Source organism: Poeciliopsis prolifica, unplaced genomic scaffold (assembly GCF_027474105.1).
Source record: "Poeciliopsis prolifica strain line A6 unplaced genomic scaffold, Auburn_PproV2 SCAFFOLD014, whole genome shotgun sequence".
Classification (NCBI taxonomy): domain Eukaryota; kingdom Metazoa; phylum Chordata; class Actinopteri; order Cyprinodontiformes; family Poeciliidae; genus Poeciliopsis; species Poeciliopsis prolifica.
In genome coordinates, this window is record NW_026562389.1 from 1,933,330 (window position 1) to 1,953,392 (window position 20,063).

Sequence of the window (20,063 nt, forward strand, 5' to 3'; positions counted from 1 at the left end):
TCCATCCATCCATCATCACCTCTTAAAATAATTTTTACCATAAATATCAGTACTTCTTAAGTCAACACAAGCAAACCAATAGGACTGACCAATTTCAACTTGCACTCTCACTAGAAGAATAAAGCACAAGCGCAACAACAGCTGTAGTAGTTCCTTAGAAGCAGCAAACATAGTAGTTGTGAATGCAGGTGTGCACACAGCCACAAGTATGTGATGAAAGGACTTACTGAGCGCAGAGACCCTATCTGACCCATGACAAGCCCCCCTCTTTCGCTCTCATGCTCTTTCCCCTTATGCTCTCCCTTTACTCTCTGTTAGCATTTAGAAAGGAGTAGGTTTCCACAGAAGTAAGTTAGAAAGAGGGTTCTGTAAAATGATCGAAAAAGTGAGAGAATGACAGAAAAGAGCGACAGAAAAATAAGAAAAGAGCAGAGTAGAAAGCCGAGATGTGCCCAAAACAGCCCGACCCCTGACACAAATGTGACACTCCAGCTGCCAACCGCTGCACCCCCCAAAATGCAGCATTACCATATCTATGGATACCCTCACCCCCGATTATGCTAATCACCTGTCCGGCCCTTGCAACTCCTAAAATGGGTGTATTTAGCAGTCGGCTGGCTCCCAATGCAGCTTCTCCTGGGCCCGAGGTGTACATTCACACAGTCCTCAATGGGCAGATTCTTCCACGTTGTTGCCTTCATTCAAATCCTCAATCTCCTCTACCAACCCCCCAAACCACACTCCCCCCCCCCCTAAAAAATTCCTTTTCAACACCAATAGATTCACAAGGCAGCAGAAAGAGTTTATGGTAGATGTAGAAGAAAACACTGACAGTAAAATGTCTGTTTTTGCAACATGTCCATGCATTTGTGAAGTAAATGTTGCAAGTAATAGGGATGTACCTTTATACCTAAACTAGAAATGGATGCATCTATCATTGCAAGGTGTTAACATTGTTAATCCTCAGCAATTGAACCACATAAATTAAAACCATGCAGATGGATACGTATTCTGTCAATACCTGTAAATTTGAAATCAGGTAAGCTTTCACTGCCTCCCCTGCTGGATTTACAATCTTGTGATTGGCCCACCGCCTGAGCTGCTCAGGTTCAGACATGAGTCTGAGTAGCCAATCTCAGCCAGCCATCTCTTTGTCATTTCCTGTAAAGATGGCCCATGATTGCAGGTATCCCAAAATCACACATTCCTGAGTGCGGAGAAGAAGGCAGAAGCAGAAACAGAAAGAAAGTAAGAGGAAGAGCAAAAATGATCCTGAGAGCATTTCAATATTCCATTGTCCTGTCACCCTGCCTGACATAAACCAGTACAGTGCAGAAGGGCTAAACAATCTCCAGTTCGTTTATGCTTTCCTTCAAATTAGCCAAGAAGTGTTCTTGTGATGTAAAATTTCTGAAGCTCTTAATTTTCTTTGGACTTTTGCAGACCAGCAACATCTGCCATAATTGCAACTTGATTCTGTCTTCTTTATTCTGCATATAAACCATTTTATAAGTAACCTACATAAATTATCTCTGTAGTCATTGCATCATGGCTAATCGTTGCACTTGTTTATATATCCAACCACTTGCTGCTGTTCAACTCAGGACGTATTTGAATTTCCAGTCTGGATGACACGAGCTGGAAGATTGAAATTAGATCATATAAAATATGATCTAATTTAAATATGATCAACGTCAGTTTTACTGCTGATGTTGATGTCTGGGCTGAACCTTTGCAATACTGTTATATTGCATTTTTATTTACAATTGTATTGGTGGCTTGCATACTTGTAGAATGAGAGAGGTGGATTAAATCGGTTAAGTCCCTCTGGAGGCCCACATACCAAATGCATAGCCCTCCTCTGCAATTTTCTAAATGAGGCTACTAAGGCAAGCTAAGGGCAAAAACCACATACACATTTGACAACATGCTGAAATCAGAGCACCATGTAGTGGCACGACAGGACAACTATAGCGAATTCAAGGGGTCTTTTCTCCAATCAATGTCCGAAAATACCAGCAGTTTTCAGAAAGTGGTCTGGTGTACAATAGACCATCAGACAGCTCTTTCACTGTCACTATGGTGTTCACTATCGAATCAGGCAGACACCAAACTAAATGTCTGAGTGTTCTGATCACATGCTGCTGATTTGATGTGGTTTGTTATTTTAGCAATTTTAAATGGAAATAAAAGTAAAGGAGTCAATATTTATTCCACAACTAAAGTTGCTAAAATATTACACCACCTGCTTACCTTAGCTTACTCACAAGCTTCCACAACAAAATTAGCATTTTTTTTGTTCACATTTTTTGTAAATTGATTTTACAAAACCAATATGTTGAAGCACATTTACAAAACCTATAAAGTTTTATAGAGTGTCCCAATTTATTTATGTACTTATTCATATTTTGCTCCCTTTCTATTCATTTAATGCCAATAATAAAATATTTTCTCAAGCTATTGCACTTTAGTTTAGTAAATTATTTTTGTAGTTGGGTACTATAAAAACAATCATAAAAAAGTCTAGCTCTTACATATAGTTTAATTTACCTGTGTATTATTTTCATAAGACTATTTATTGCATCCTGTTTCCAATAAGTTAGGTTCTGATCCCAGTTTTGCCATTTGACTCCTATTAAAACGTAACAGATTATGATACTAAATCAAACTAAAATAACTCTAAGCGACCTCCTTTTGGTGAATAATATTTATTGGAGAAACATAATCCCATTTCTGTCAGTAGAAGTAGAAAATTACCTTCCATCATCAGTCAAAGCAGGCTCAGAATTTCACAAGCTTTTTAGGCAAAAAACATCCAAAACTGCAAATTTACAAAATGGTAAATGAGAATTTAGTCAGCGCTCCATTATGTTTAAAAATCTAACCAAACCGAAACATACATTTGCTGCCATTTTATTGTTCTGACACAGACTCAAATCTAAACTCCAAACTCCTCAATCATCTGACAGAAAATATTTTCTCTCTTTTCATGCCTTGCATGTGCTTGTGTGGTACTTGCTGTTACTGCCAGATTCTGTGACGACGTGTTGCAGGAATTGCAATGAACTATAAAGATATGTATGTAACTGTGGTAAGCCAGAGGGGCTGCATAAAATTCCAGCGACGAGCACGCATACATACATTTGGATATGTTTGCAATAAAATTCTCCACACTGCAGCCTGAGATGTATCAATCCACACGCCAATCTCTCGAAGTCTTTGGCAGATTCAGTGGCCAAAACACAAATACACTACTGCTACTATACTTCTTTCTCTCTACTCCAATACACACACACAAATGTGCTCCCTATCCTGTTTTGTACTTCTCCACCCTCCTGGCAGCCAGCACTGTGAGGGAGGGAAGAGAGGAAGGGAGAAGAAGGGTATGGAAGGAGGGAGGCCAGACCACCCTGCTCTCATGGCAGGGCTGAGTGTTTACATTGCCGTGGCTCACTCTGTAATACATCTGGCATTCTGAGGCCACTCTCTCCAGCCAGGGAGGGGGGAGAAGCAGGAGAGAAGGGGGAAAAAAAGAAGCTTGAGTAAAAGAGAGAGTCCTTTCTAGCAGTGGGGAAAAGAGAGGAATAGAGGAGTAAAAGAAGGAGGTAAAGTTGGGGGTCATGGTGGTAACTTTCTCCACAGTCTCATGTGGTCGGTCATTTGCAGTGCTCTGGTTTTTGAATAAGAGCGCCTGAAAGAATGCAGAATGTAAACAGAGCGCTTGGAGGCATCTCAGGAAGTTGTTTGTGAATGGGAGTGTGCTCTCATTTGCAGCATGCGTGCACACACACACACACACACACACACACACACACGGATAACTTAACAACTCGAAATGGCAATGCACTTTACCTATCGGCAAGGTAAGGCTTTCACTAACAAGTCGATTTTCAAATACCGGGGATCCAACTTGAGAAAACATCCCTGCAAAACTCTGCTTGCAGAACCAGAGGCTCAATGTTCCTCCAACACCAAGTCCCTCACCAATCCGCCTGCGCTTTTCATCAACTCATAAAGTTTAACACAACACACGCAGGAATGTTATTCCTTAAACCACGGGTTTAATCCTGTTTGTGGCTAACTGATAGACACACACTTAATTGAGTGTAGTTTATATGAGTGTCTGAGCGCGCAACTGTAGAACTACCGTGCAAGAGCAAAACAGATGACACGAGAACGATAGGCGCCTACAGTGACTTCTCAGCTAACTGGGAAAAATATTGGGTGTGGGCACACTTTTTTGTGTTCTCAGTGCTTGCGGTTCTTGAATGAAAGCTGGAGAAGAAAAAAATACTGCAGTGGGGGAGAAAAAATTTTTACGTGCACGACAGGAAGAAGAAAGAGATAAAAAAGAGGAAAAAAACACTCACACAAAAAGGGACGTCTAATTAGCCTGCACTGGTCAACCACCTCGTCATTCACAGAACCGGAACCTCAAAGCCTCTCTGCGTGCAACAACAGTTTTAGAATGTCTGTGTGTGTTTGTGCACATGCATTCATGCATGTATCACTGCTTTTATGCACATCAAAAGCTGAATATTTCAACCATGCAAAACCACAATCGTCTCAGCTGAAGACACCACATTCTGGGAGGCACTCCCCCCTCCTCTTCATCTTTCTCCACAAGTTTTTCTGCAAGCACTTAACATTAAAACTGCAGTCTTTCTCACTACCATTCCCACCAAAACAACCACCATCTTGGTCGGCTCTGCTGTTAATCACAGTATGCACAAAAGCGAAGCACAAAGGAAGTGGACGTGTCCTCAATGTTAAGTGCTTTGATTGATTATCTGGATAAATAATAATGAAATACTGCCATCTCACATATAATTCATTTTAATATAATTTTGTATATTGCATCTTTTTTCATGAATTGGGGTTTTGATCCCTATTTGGAGAAGTCAAAATAAGGAAAAATGAGCAGTCAATGTCCTGGTTAAAATCTGACTGTAACAGTGTGTATGAATAGTCTTAATCCAGTCAGTCCTAGAATAGGTATGAACATGACCAAAAAAACCAAAAGTACCAATTTGTGAAGGTGCAAAATGTTTACAGTGACGTTTTTTTTGCCATTCAGCAAAATAACCATTTTAATCACACGAGAATGAGTCAATCACATGACAGCACCTCAATGCTTTTAGGCATTTAAGAATGGTTAAGGCGATTTGAACAGAGTATGGTTTTTAAGTGTCTCATGGTTTTTGGTTCAGAAAAAACAGGTACAATTATTTCATAAAGTGCTAATTTTCACACACAATTGTCTCTCAGGTTTTAAAAAAACAATATGAAAAAGAGAAACTATCCAGTGGTTATCCAACAGACTTGCTTAAGATGAAAGACAGACCAACAGTAGCCCTAATAACCACTTGTATAAACCAAGGACTGCAGAACACAAGCGACACTGAAGCAGATGAGCTGAACCAGCAGATGACCACACCTGATGGCCCTTCTTTCAGAAAAGAACAGGAAACTGATGCTGCATCAAACACAGACTCGACAATAACAAATTGAAAACATTTTTGCCCAATTCAATGAGTAGCAATTTCAGCTGCTCAAATGGTAGAGAATCTGAATTTGGCATAGACCAACATGAAACCAGAAATCCATCCTGCCTTGACCAGAAGCTCAGCCTGGTAGTAGTGGTGTAGTGATTGATGGGATATCCTTTTGTTACACTTGCAACCCGTTTGTACTAAATGAGCATTACTTAAATCACAACAGTTAACACCAGCTTTATGGAATTGTTACTAGCCACATCTGTCCCTATATGAACACAGGTTCCCTATTTTATGGCTATTTCTTCAAGTTAAAACAGGATATCACAATTCAAAAATTATTTCAAGCAGGTTTGGTGAAAATAACACTGTACTTCAATGGCCTGCAGCGTCACCAAAGCTCAAACAAACTGAGGTGATACGGTACAAGAAGTGTTTTTGATAATAGATGTGCAGGGCCAAAATCTATGAAGTATGTTTCTGATACCCTGCTGAATCTATGGGACAAATAAAGCATCTCTGGAGGCCCAACCCAGAACAAATAAGGTGTACATAAAAGTGTCTAATGACTGTATATTCCCTGAATATACAGTCACCATATATCATACAAAGAAATATGGTTGGAACCATTAAAATCTGGGAAACTATCATTTATTTTCAATTAGAGAGCTCATAAACATCAGCTCAAAGATTATACCTCAGATTTACTGCCCTCTGCTGGACAGTTCTTTTCACACAAAAATAAAACAAAATCCATTTTCAGACTCCCTTCTAACAGTCTAACTGGCAGGTTCAAGAGATGGACCTCTTCACATCAGTGCCTTGGTGACAGCTGCGACTTCTGCTGCATTTCTTGCAGCTCCCGCCCTGCACCCCCTCTGCTGTGAGTCTTCACTCTGCACCCAGGCCACAGGGTGAGTATCAGGTGAGGTTTTAAATAGCGGGGCCTCAACGAGATGACCTCAGGGTCTCCGGAGTCCATGCCCGTGGCCCCTGGCCTCTGCACTTATGCACCCAAAGAAAGTGCTTCGGGACCCCGGGGCCTCTCGTCAGCCTGTAGCCATGAGACTACAATTCATGACTCTGTGCCCCCAAGTCCACGCCATAAATCTGGGCAGTGTGAAGTCATTTCAGCTTGAATTGGGACATTTCCGTGAATGCAATGAACTTCACTAGCACTAAGACCAACTCTAGCTCATCTGTTTCATCAAGTTCAATCTATGCTCAGAGCTTGTAAACTTTTCACCCACTTCTTGCTACTCCTTTTTGCCAATCAGCAAACTGAGGTGATTACCAGTTTCAAAGTCAAAAGCATGGGGGACTTTAGTAATACAGTAGGCCAATGTTTATTTAATACTGTTTTAATTAGAGGCAGGCAGTGGTCATATTTTCTTTACAATTTGGCCTGGGCTCGCCGTAGCCCCTTGATGCTGTGAGATACCACAACTTGCTATTTGTGGCCAGGAAGAACAACAAAGCCTTCATGTTCCTCAAATTCACGTCTCTTTTCTCTGACAGTTAATCATTACACTGATTTGAAATCGAGGGTGCATCTTGAGTTGAACACTCGCCATGAGGCATTTTCTCCAAAGCTGACTCCAAGCAATGTTTGTGTGTGGGGGAGATCAAGATAGGACATCACAATACTACAACTTCCTGCTGGAGCTAATCATTTCCTATGAGTGGCACAGTGAAAATAAACACAGAGCTTCTCAACAGCGTGGATGCATTCTGACCTAAGTCACTTTTTTCAAAGAAAAGTGGACTTAAAATATTACTACCAGAAAGGCATGAGTCAGTCACTGGTACACACACTGCTGTTTAAATAAGTTATGCATCCAAAACATCATAAGTGTTCTGTAACACAGTTTCTGTATTTTTAAATCCTATCAATGGGATGTCAGAGAAAGACCCGGAGAGACCAGGGTTTTTTCCAGCTTTAAGAAGGGTAGCCGAATATAATCCTGCCCCACCCAAACCTATCACTGCCGGTCAGCAATCTCAACAAAATTCATGTGTAGAAGAATATCAAATTCAAAGTAGAATTATCCTTCACTATTACAAAGTCTTGCAATGTTTCAAAACAGTTAGAGGTTGGGTACCACAGCAGATAGCTTGACCAACAAATCCCACTAATGATGAGCTTTTTATGGTTGTATTGTGGTATAAAGGCCAGAACAACAAATCATATTTTGCACAATATGCACTGAAATGTATTCCAAATTTTTAAAATGTAATACCAATAATATTAACAGCGAATCTGTGACTTACAAGAATAGCACTTTTTGTTTCACATTTTTGCATAAGAAATGATATAGCATAAAAACATGTCATAATTACAGATTATCAGGCTTTGAAATCATCATACTGGTCTCTGTTAATAAAGTAAACCTTTGCAGGGCTTAATCTCTACATGGAAGTCTGAAAACTTTTTTTGATTTGCTTCTCTGATCCATTTTTTTCTCTGGCTTAAGGAGGGAAACAGTAACACAATACTTCCCCTTATACACATGTTGTTGCACACTGACCGCCAGCTGGCTGAAAGAAGACCAGTGTACTTAGCCCACGCATACAAGAAAGCAAAAGTTTGTTGTTTGGAAGTATTTTGTGCTGTGAAAATATATAAGTATTATAAATATTACTTATAAATACAAATATTCTTGAACTTGCAAAGGTAAACTTTGGTTATTTACTCTCTATATGGATCAAAAACAAAATACCAGTCTTTGATCGTTATAAATGAAAAGAATCCAACTGTAATAATCACATTTTTACAGTGATAGGAATAACTCCTATCTTAGTGTTTCAATTAAATGCAGCTAGAGTATTTTTTGTTTCATATCTTTTGAAATACATTGCTTCTTGTTGATGATCTTTTACTATCCCATTCCTACAACCAATTCCTTATTGCTTGAAAGATAAAATACCAGCTGTGGCATTGGCACAGGGGTAAAGCGTGACCCACGTATGGAGGCCTTGGTCCTGAATGTGGCTGTTGCAGGTTCAACTCCTGGCCTGATGACCTTTGCCACATCTCTTCTCCCTCTCTGACAACCTGCTTTCCTATCTGACAACTGTCAAATAAAGGCCACACAGGGGCAACAAAACCTTTAAAGAAAAAATACCGACCACTCCATGTTTTCTCACAGTTCAGGGTGAACAAGGAGACAATCACCCCTTTGCACGAGGTTGTGTCTCACTCCCAATTTCTCTCTGTCACTTTGTCTAATAAACAGAACTTCCTGTGTCTGAGCATTTATAAACAGTGCAGAGAGAGTGCAGTGAGAAAAGACAAGCCCGGCTAATGTTTTTGCACGTGACAACACGTAGAATAAACACCCAAGACAAGTGCTGTATGCAGTTGATGGTGGACGGCTGGGGGATTCTGGCTACAACCAAGAAAGCAGGCATGAATGAACCCCAAATGAAATCATGCAGAGCTCCAACAGTTTTGTAGCGTATGTGCGTCTGTGGGCCACACAGCTTCCCAAGGCGGGGTCGTCTATGGGTCGCCTGCGGAGGGCAGTTCCAGATGAAACATAAACAGCTGGTCTGTCCTCTTCTCCTCTCGCCTCTTTTTCTTCTCGAATGATGGGCCAGTTCCCCCAGCACGGCCCAGCACAGGGCTCCGCGGTCCAGGCAGAACTAATCTATCCCTCAGCTGTGCAGTCTAATCTAAACAAACAGATCTCTCCCTACCAGCATCTGGAACCCCTCATGCACCGGGACCAAGGAAACCACCAAAGCACTGTCTCCTTGTCAGTGTATGTGTGTGAGAAGGTCCCTTTTTGTAATCAAAGTGTGTGTGCATTTTACTGTTTCCTAGAGATCCCTTTACTACCAGTATCACTTGAATTTAGCTTTATTTTATAAAGAAACAGACTGTTTGGTTGGGTTTGCAGTTTCATCAATTTTTTTATGGTTGTCTGAAGAACAACAATAAATGTTAAGCGTGCTTCAGAAAACATGATGGAATGGAGTCATATCACAGTTGCTTAGTTGCATCAAAACACAGTAAAAGTTGTAGAGAAGAAGCCAATTTGGTAATGAGTAAGGGTTATTTTTATGAAAGCGATTGTTAGTGTCAGATTTTTTGACTGTGTGCATTGACTGAATTGTAGACAAAATAGATGCATTTAAATGTATGACATTACATCATTTTTATTATCCACACTGGTCATTGCTACCAGACTATTCTAAGAAATTGTTTTCTTTGTGTCCTTTCATTTCATATGCAAAAATAAACCTCTTTGAATCAATGTACCTAACCATTTGTTTATTACAATAAACAACTATAAAAAGTTTAAGTATCACTCAGAAGTGAATTTATTTGTATGGTATATTCTAAAAAAATGTCTATTATACCCTTTTTCCATTGATTGTGATTCTAATTAAGGCAAGCCACATGAGCTCAAAATGTTATCATATCTTGGGCATTTGTTTTGATTGCCTTTTTAAGCATAAGGTACAATTGACACACTGCATACATTCAGACAGCGTTAGAGAACACAGAGTCTACAAATAGCTAAAATCTGCAAATACCTAGGACCCATTTTAAAAACACTTGTACTTGACAATTTTAGTAGTTCAAACACAAAATATACCCTAATATACATCAATTAGCACAACTAAAGAGTCTAATTTCTACAATCTTTCATCTCCATTCCCTTTGGGGAGGAGTCAATCAGCACCAAGAAAAAAGAACAACACTCCTGGATTGGCTGCTTTGCAAATGTGAGCCAATAGCTTATTAAGTAACATCACATCTAGGCACCTCACCATCCAAAGCTAAATTTCCTTTAAAATATTTTAGCTGTGCTCTACAAAAATAATCCTCAAGAAGGTAAATCTGCGAATACTAAAGCCTGAAAAAGCAGTGCATGTTCCCAGATAAAAAGTGCACATAGATTTAAAATCAATTAAAATCATACTTTGAAGCACAAACAAATTATTTTTGATGTTCTCATGGAAATAATGATGAAAAGTGGTTCAAATCCCAGATGTTAAAAACTCATGCTGGCGTTTTTGGGGATTTATAAACAATAACAATTAGAGTTTATCATTATTACGCTACGATGAGTAATTGTGATGGTGATGTGATGTTCATGATGACATTTAAAAAATAAGTAATTGAATGAAAATTTCTATTTCTGATCCCCACTAGTTGTCAAATGTAGTGAAATAGATAATGTATGACCCCCAATCAAATCAAAAATTTGATTAAGCACATGCCTGGTGGTAAAATAATATTTATTAGACTTAACTTATATTCCCACAATTTAATGCAGTAGACTACTGGCATGATTTTAGAAAATTATTTCAAATATTTGGTTGTAAAAGTAGCTTTAAAATCTTTTAGTTGTTATGGCAGGCGATTTCTTTTTGTATTAGAAACATCCATAAAACAACAAAAACTGCCAAAGTACTAAACTGCAAAGGAACACAGTATTTCACACTACTAATGTTCAAACAATAACATTTTTACTATTCAGAAACATTTCCACCAAATATATCCATTAAGTTTAAAATGCCTTATAATATGCAAAAGATCAGATTATCACTACTGAAAAATATGGAAAGTTCCCCAATAGTGCCAAAAAACAGTCCATTCAAAATCTTATTTAGCAACAGTCATAGTAGAGCAACACAAAACTGTCAATAAGATCAATAAGTTGTCTGGAGTTGCATTAATAGTGAATTTCTGCTTTCCATTTTTGTTTCTATAGATTTTTGTTTAAAGAATCTAAATAAGTCCCTTCAACATTTAAAACATGTCAGCCTGAGTGTAAAGAATAAAGCAAGAAAACTGGGTACTTGGTCAACTAGTGATCGTTATATTTTCAGTGGCTTTTATATTTGTTATAGGTACTTTGGTAAAATCCAGTTGCTTGTGTTGTTCACTGGGTAACATTCTGTTACTGTATTGTCGTAAAAGGAGAATTCCCATAATGTGGGACTAAGATAGGACTATTCATTCCCATCAAATGAACTTTCAACACACACTTTAATATCTGATAAATTAGAGTTATTTTCTTTAGTCTGCTCAATCTATAATAGAAAAATACTATTATAAAAATACTATTATACCTCCTACTGGAGTAGGAGGTAGATCATAGTTATGATGGTTTTATCAGGGATCATAATCTGTCATATCACATATCAGTCAATGAGAAAAACTGGTTTACGATTGCATTAAATAGAAACAGAATCATGCAAAGAAAATCTGATAATTCCATTGAATTATTTGTGAATGTTGAATCTCACTTAAGATTTATCCTCACAATTTTTAAAAATGACAGCAAATGTTTATTTTGCCTTAAAAAAACAAACAAACATTAAAATGCTAGATTGAAGATTGAACAGATTTACCCTAACAGCTAAAATAAATTTTCTATCACTCTCCCATAACATTCTGCATTTCCTGTAACGCCCTCTCGCCCCGGTCCTCCTGACCGTGGTTCTGGCATGTGAAAACTGTGTGATCCTCTGAGTACAATCAGGAATGTGTGTTTGAAGAGGCTGCTTTCTGCACAAACCGTGATCCAACTGCGCCTGCGCAATGCATTAGAAGACCTCTGTCTGTCAGACCCCTGCAGCAGCACGCAAGGATGGGCTAGGCCTGCATACCCAGGGGAAGAGGTCGGGAGTCCGTCCGCTTTGAAGCTTAAGCTCAAAAAATGTGGATTGTTTTCACGTAAAAAAAAAAGGAATTGAAGAATAGTAAAAAATGTATGTGAAAAAATATTATTTTATTTATTAAAACATACAGTTCAGTTCCAAATAGCAGATTCTCTCTTTTCATTCATGAGTGGAACAGCCAACTTGAGCCATATGTACAGGAATGCAGATCAAAGAGGGAGAAAAAAAAAACTCAGCCTCATGCCTTTACCCCCAAAGAACCACCCATGCATACGCTCTCTTTCCCTCTTTTAAATCTCTTCATTTGCCTAAATTCTTTATAAGAAAACAAGAAGACTGAGTGACACTTCCACCATAGCTCCTGTCCGTGCTCTGCTATTTCCCTGCAGCCAGAAACAAATCTTTTTGGAAAGTTGAGAGCTGTCCAAAACAGGACCACACACACAGCCTCTGAGCCTTCAACTGCTGGGGGCTGGCTCTCACACACACCAACACATACACACACTCACAAAATGGCGGCTTTGACAAAAATTTCCTCAACTCCAAGGGCTGCTTATGAGCCTAATTACAACCTTCTTCATGGGTGACGTTATTGTTACCTCTTGCGAATCCAACACAGTTTTGTTCGGCCACTTTCCAAGACACAAACTTTAACCAATTCTCCTTGAAAGTCTTTATAGCTGGTGATTTTCATACATGCACTCAAGAAACTGTGCAACTTAACAAAAAGCCAATAACCAAACATTGTCTTACCTTCCACCCAGAGTTTCTCCACGTCCGTTTCCAGATTAGCTGCCCTTAAACCCACGGCAAAAGCTCCAAAAATCATAAGGCCCACAACCAAAAACTTTCCACAGTTCTTTTGTATGTAACAGCCGAGCCTGAATAAAAATCTCTGGAACTTTGCTCTCAGCCACAGAGGTGCTTTCCTCCCAGTCGCCTTCCCCTGTGATAAGACAAGAGAATGAAGTTACTGCCAATGAAAGCAAACTGATTACACTTACCTGACCAGATAAAGCCATTGGAATACAGAGGAAGAGGTTATTTACACACATGATGTGCATAAAGTAACAAATTTTACCCCCAAAAACACATCTGAGGGGACGTTCACGTTGAGTAAAAATGCACCAATCAAGCTTTTCCAGGCCAAAACAGATTTGTTTATTTTTCTCTAAGAATTTTAACATATAGAAGCAGAAAAGACAGATTAGTTTTAGAAAAATATCATATTGTGTTATCTGACCTGCTACTCACAGATCAGAGGCAATCAATGAAAAACTGATTACCTCAATTTTTCTGAGGCAAGCATACGAACAACAACCATATGTTGGCATAATCTGATTTCTAATCCATTGATCAGCACATCTCTAGTCATTAGGATTAAATTTGATAATGCACATGAATGCATTTCTAAACAATAAATCCCTTTATTGTTCCATCCTGGAATATACATGCCTGGTTTATCGGTTATACATCGACTGCTGTCAATTTACAGCTGCAATAATAAGCTATGAATAGAGCGAAACTGAAGAGTTTGAAATTGGTTTCCAGCTGGACCTCCAAAGTCGATGGAGGTAAATGATGGGAAAGAACTGTCAGCAAGGCCTGCATCATTTCATGAAGATCTGCAATTGCGTACAAATTTGTATAGTCAACTCATGGTCTACTAGACAGAAATGGTTGACTCCAATAAATAATTTCTAACAGGACATTATTTTAGATCTACTCAGGGGAAATAATCTATTGTATTGAACAAACATAGACTATCCTTAATAACTGATTAAAGACAAAAAGTTATTCATCATTATTTATGTATTGGGTACAAAATTATCTGTTTACTGGAAGTAATGGAAGTAAACATCTGAGTGAATGTCAACGCATGGCAACAGGAATATAGTTTCCAGCCAAATACTGCATCCGGTAACTGTTGTGTTTCTAATATTGAACAGATAAACCGGTTTTGTGATTAGATGTATTGTGCAGCTCTACTGTCAACTTATAATGATGAGTTGACACTGGAGGCGTTTCCACTGTGGGGTTTTGACTTAATCTCTTTAGCCATTTATTTATGCCTTTAAAAGCCAAACTCAACAGGAGTTTTATATCTGAAAGCTTGAAACTTCAGCTATACATACATGGCAGATATCCCACTGCACAGACACTATTGTATTCTAAAGGGAAGCAGCCTCTGAACTGTCCCTGGGGTGGCTTTCACTTCCACCGTTGCACGCCCCACACATCAATAGGTGATATTAAATACCCTGAAGAGTGCATGTGGTTAAAACCCACAAATACCCCCACACACGTTCACACACACACACACACACACACACACACACACACACACACACACACACACACACACACGCAGACAACCCCTCTCCCTGTGGAGCTGTACGTGTGTTCTGGTCTGCATGGGGAGTGGAGAAGCCAACGCAAGAGAGAGAGAGTGTGTGTGCGTGTGTGTGTGTGTGTGCGTGTGGGGGTGTCGGGGGGTTACTGACAATATTTGTGAACGGAAGAGAACAGCCACATGGATTTTCAGAAGACTCGTTCAAGTCGAGATACCTGTCAGAAAAATATATGTGCAGCTGTCTTTCCAATGTATAGGATGAGGTGCGATGTTTTTGCCATGTGCGTTAATAGCTTGGAATCAGTAGTTCCCGTATTGATAAACACAGCAAGAAGCTTGTTTCACATGCGTTTGAAATAAATAGAAGCTTTCTCTCCTCTCTCTCTCTCTCTCTCTCTCTCTCTCTCTCTCTCTCTCTCTTCTCATGCCCATGCTTTCAAGCACGTCTCGTTACCTAGTAGCGACTGGGCATAAAGTTTGGCCACTTTACCCCCCAGTAAATACAATGAAACAGGCACCACGCAGCTCTCCTGTAGTGAAACATGAGCCATAAGCACCTCTGATATTTGCTCCAGAGCGAAGCCCGCATCGCAGTAACTCGGCCGCTGTAAATACTCCAAATCCAGCGGTGTGCCGCGGGTATAGTCCCCCCTGTTCCTCCGCGTTATCCTCGGCCGATCGGGGTCTCTGTTTTCCTGCTCGAAGGGCGCATTAGCAGTCGAGGCCATGTTGCGGGGACTGCGAGGTGGTTACCGTTTCCCACTTTATAGTGTTTCCCCGAAAGCGTGTAGCGATATCCCGAGGCGACAGAGTTTCACTCGTGGAGACCTCACACCCGTGAAGTGGGACTTCATACTCCTGTTGGAGACGGCGAGTCAAAGTCTGCGCCTTCCATCCCAACATTTCGCGATCCGGAGGTCTCCGCTGCTCTCACCGCTTTCACCTTGTCTCTTAAAAAAAATATTGAAGAAGGGGAGGGGGGGGGGAAGGAAAGAAAAATGAAAAAACGGAAAGTTTCTCTCAAAAAGCGAGGCGCGCAAAGGGATTCCCGCACGCAAGTGGTCGGGTATGAAAGCTCGATGGTCGCAGCATTCTGCTGAGATCTATGTGGTCTTCCCCTGGGCCGCGCGTCACGGCCAACTCTGAGATTCAATAGAAGAGGGAGAAAAAGACCTCTCTCCGTTTGGAGGCAGAGAAAGGAGGAGGGGTGAGAAAAAAAAAGACTCCAGATCCCGCCTCTGGGGCTGTCAGATCGCAGGACTTTCTTGCATCTGATTGGTTCCAGAAGGGCAAAAATTACTCAGCAAACACGACTATTATTAGCTGCTTAGCAACAGCTCACTAAAGTAGAGAGACCACCCAGGTGGACGGACCTCGTGTGTGCATCTCCGACTTCAGGGGGTGGGGACGGCGGGGTTCTCCGAGAGCGGAACCTCTCGGTGCGGTCAAGTTTCTGCACAGCGGTCCGTTGCAGGAGGAGGGAAGCGTTTCCACTGGAGGAGATCTCCAGGCAGAGGACAAGTCCCGGACCTGGACGCCGGAGGAGAGCTGAGGAATGTCAGAAGTGAAGTTTTTAACTCCCCACCCCTCACTGCCTTCACCATTATGGTTGTTGAGCCTCGGATTACATTGGTTCAAGGGGAGTTTTATAACAGTTTTGGTTATAGGTCTGTGGATAAGTACCACTGGTTGTACTTGAGCTGTCCTTTAGTAGGTATTTTTAGCAGAAGTCAGTTTGATATGAGTGATGTGGCTCTCCTCTCTGGGCGGCATGGCCTGCTGCATGCCATGGAAAAATGAATAAATAAATAGATAAATTTAGGAGAAAAAATAGACAAAAATACTTGCACAAAAAGGAGCTTTCTATTGCTCATTTGCATTTCCAGTGATGGTTCCCCTCTCTTGGTTCTCAAAAGTCAACTTTTCAGTGCTCCGAATCAGGAATAGAAACAATATATTGAACATTCAGGATATATGCTGAATGTGTGGAGCCCAGGGAGAAACTGTGCATTTGGAATCCTATATGGTTGGGCAAATCTAAAATGTAGTGAATCTGATCTATATAAAGAACTCTTAAGCCCTTTTAACAATTTGAACCTCTAAGCCAGGGGTGTCAAACTCCAGTCCTCGAGGGCCACTGTCCTGCAGTTTTTTGATGTGCCAAAAACACAGGAATGAAAAACACAAAACACAGGAATGAAATGGCTTAATTACCTCCTCCTTGTGTAGATCAGTTCTTCAGAGCCTTGCTAATGACCAAATTATTATTTTCAGGTGTGGTGCAGCAAAGGCACATCTAAAAGTTGCAGGACACCGGCCCTCAAGGACTGGACAGACTGCATACTACATACTCACTCACCCCTGTTGTGAAAGCTGACAACTTTTTCAAACTTCTTCCAGAACCAGAGTCCAGAAATGGATACATTTCTCAAAAAATAAAAAAATATACTGCTGTGAAAATAAGGGACTGTCAAGTAACATTTTTTTGATGATTGATCTAAGTGGGTGAGTTATTTTTTTAACTTTCTTATGCAAAACCTCTCTTACATGCTTCCTAAGTTTCTCTCCATTAATATAGGCTACCTGTCTCCCAAGTCTTCAGATACATAAAGCCATTTCCTCCTTCAAGTAAACTTGTATTTTACCTGCTTTCAAAATCATGCCTTGCAGCACCTATCTTCAGCCGAAAATCTGCTGGCCTGCTCTACTTTGCTCTCCAGGTATGAAGTCTGGGAAAAATAGCCACCCGCTATGAGAAATTACTAGCCATAGCACATCTTAAATCACATTCAAGCCACTCATCTCTGGAGTCGTGGACTTTCTTCAACCACTCACGTCTAAGAACAATTTCTCATCTGGGGTTTTGCATGTGGGTCTGAAAATTAAGCTTAACCATGACTTCCTAAGCATTTTTGTCTTGCAAAACACTAAAGATAAGATTCATCCAGGGAGTTTTAATGTTGTGCTCGAAAAATATTATTTCTAATAAAACAGATAAAAATGCATTTTTTTTTTTATTGAAGCTATCAAAGTTTTCCTATTTATAAGGCTGCTGTATTGGAGTTCAAGATCAGGTTGGTGAGAATATTGACATCAACTACATCAAAATTTAAAAGGAGCTGGCTAAAGCAGTTCTCCATTTATTTATTTAAACCTATCAGTGTCTTTATAAAAATGTATACTGTACAAAAATATTTTAATGGTACCATACATGAGTGTGGTACCATGCTTACAATGCTTTACGACAAAAACTAAGCTATGCTGCAATGCCCTCTAATGACGATGAACTGAAGTTTGACTTTGTGGGGTAAGACATTACTGGAAACAAGAGTCATAACTCCTGGAACATATCTGTGGGATAGACATATACATGTTGTTTTCCAGACAGTACAACGCCGCTGGGTTCAATAAAAGTGCCGTGGGACATTGTGAAAAATGGTTCTCTTCTTTGAGCACTATAGTGTAAAGGCAGTAAAGATATGCCTGTAAAATTGCTCTGGGAGATTATATTGCGAGCATCTGTGTGGACTAATGAAACACGTGTGCACATATGATGCCCACACACCCTTGACCAAACACGAGGATTTCTCGTGTTAATTTTTTTGTTGTTGTTTGTTTTGTTTTGGGGTCTTTTTCATTAACAGTCATGGGCTAATATAAATTACTTGAGCCAGGAAAATAAATCAAATCGATTAACAATTAGTCCTATTAAAATCTCATCCAACCTTAGGCAATAGGAAATCTTATTGTCTAAGATTTCTTATTATCTTGTGCCATTAATTGATATCATAGCTGGCTGAACATACAGCACAAAAAGCCAGTATCAAATATTACACATTAGCTGTATTGTTACATTGCATGAACTGTGACTGGGTGAGCCCCTCCTTCAGTACCCTACAAGCAGACAGTAACTTTTCGACAAAAACTATTGACATGCAACTTAACAAAAAACTAAATGATATTTATCTAATAGTAATTCATCTGAACAGAGATTTATTCCAATAATATGTTGGAGGAAACAAACTGCCAAGCACATTGATGGTGTTGGATTCTCTACTTGTAAAATATTCAATTATTTTCTATTTATCAGCCTGCAATAGCAATGTTTCAGCCAATGTTCCAAGACTTGGCAGTGAGCAATTTATGACTTTAGTCCAGTGATCTGCTCTGGCTCAGAACAGAACATCACATCATCTTTAATGTATGCTGACGAATCGATAATGGGGTTGAGTCCTCCTGAACTGTCCACTCCCAAATTTTAGATGTAGTCTCCACGGCCAGAGATAGCCAATCGGGTGCCCTCGATTCATCTTTTTCTTGGGTACGTTAGTTTTGTACTGCTTATGTATCATGGCGTGCTGTACACAGTTTTATTTTAAGTATATTGTTATTATGATTATTATAACAGTTTTTTCACCACCCTGATTTTTTTGGTGCCATCCCCAGACTGTTGATTCCCTTAGTGCACTGCTTTATCCTTGTGAGCATTGCGTCAGCACTGGTCGTCACTGATAAACCTCACTTTGTGGAAGTGAGCACTGATAGCTTGGAGGATAGAGTTTCAATCCCTACACAGAGATCATCTTAAATGAGGACAAGCCTTGCTTTTCCTCTGAGGGAGATACCACCCCACACTGCCTCCACCAAAAGTGTTTGGCACCGGCAGAGAGGATTTAGCAAGTTTTTTATAGGCACAACCCACATACTCAGCACTGCTGCTCTACCCGCAAATGAGTTTTCCTTACAAATGTAGCACCATTCAGTGGCAAATAAATTGGATTTCCAACTGCATTAGACTTGTTGCCAAGAAGCAGTGTTAGCTCAAGAAAAACGACAACCCAAACACAAATTTTTGTCCTTTTCTGCTAAGATTGGTAGGAAAACGCGATGCAATTGCAACTGCAACTAGTTGCAATTACTGAATATGTACTTTTTGGCTCCAAGGATTTTGAAAGTTTCCTTGAATATGACTGGTGATTGGTATCCAGCGATCTTCCATGGCTGCATGGAGGAAGGAGATGACGTGCTTCATTAGGAAGCACGAGCATGAGTCGGTCGGGCATTGATCCAGGAATGACTTCATCTGCCTATCACCTTCTTTGACCTCTGCTGGGGCCCTTCACACCCTACAAGGCTGGTCCACTGGCTAGCTGCCACAAGGAGAAGCGGGGAAAAAAAAAAAAAACCCTTGCTGAGTTCATTCGCCTATTTATGATTTGCAGGTGGATTATAGTTCAAAGCAGAAATGTGGAAACACAATGTAAACTTCAAAAACTAATTCTGATTTTTTTTTTTATCTTGTTCACTGTCATGCTTCATGGAGCAATATATAAAAACGTGCTTCACAGGAATAATTTTCAAATTGTAATCGCATCCTCCTGATGCATCAACATGAGCCAAAATTCATATTTTGATGAATTCTTGAATTAAATTCTATAAATACCAGAGAGCATATTTAGAGTGTTGGTGGATGGTCATCAGTTTTCTGTCATCAGTCATCTCAAGCCAGACATGAAGAGAAGAAGAAACAGAGGTTGAAAGCTGAAAAAAGTGAGCAAGAGAATGCAAACAAAGCA

The 20,063-nt window shown here is 40.0% G+C and overlaps 1 protein-coding gene across 1 annotated transcript in view; it reads right to left on the reverse strand.

The window, feature by feature from the left end:
- Nucleotides 1–15,611, reverse strand: part of ptch1 (patched 1) — a 60,111-nt gene extending 44,500 nt beyond the window's left edge. Inside the window, exons 1-2 of the mRNA XM_055039845.1 lie at nt 15,045–15,611; nt 12,888–13,080 (exon numbers count right to left, since the gene is read on the reverse strand). Coding sequence (XP_054895820.1) covers nt 12,888–13,080; nt 15,045–15,215 — 364 coding nt within the window. The 5' untranslated portion in view covers nt 15,216–15,611. The remainder of the gene's footprint in view (nt 1–12,887; nt 13,081–15,044) is intronic.
- Between the last annotated feature and the right edge of the window lie 4,452 nt (nt 15,612–20,063).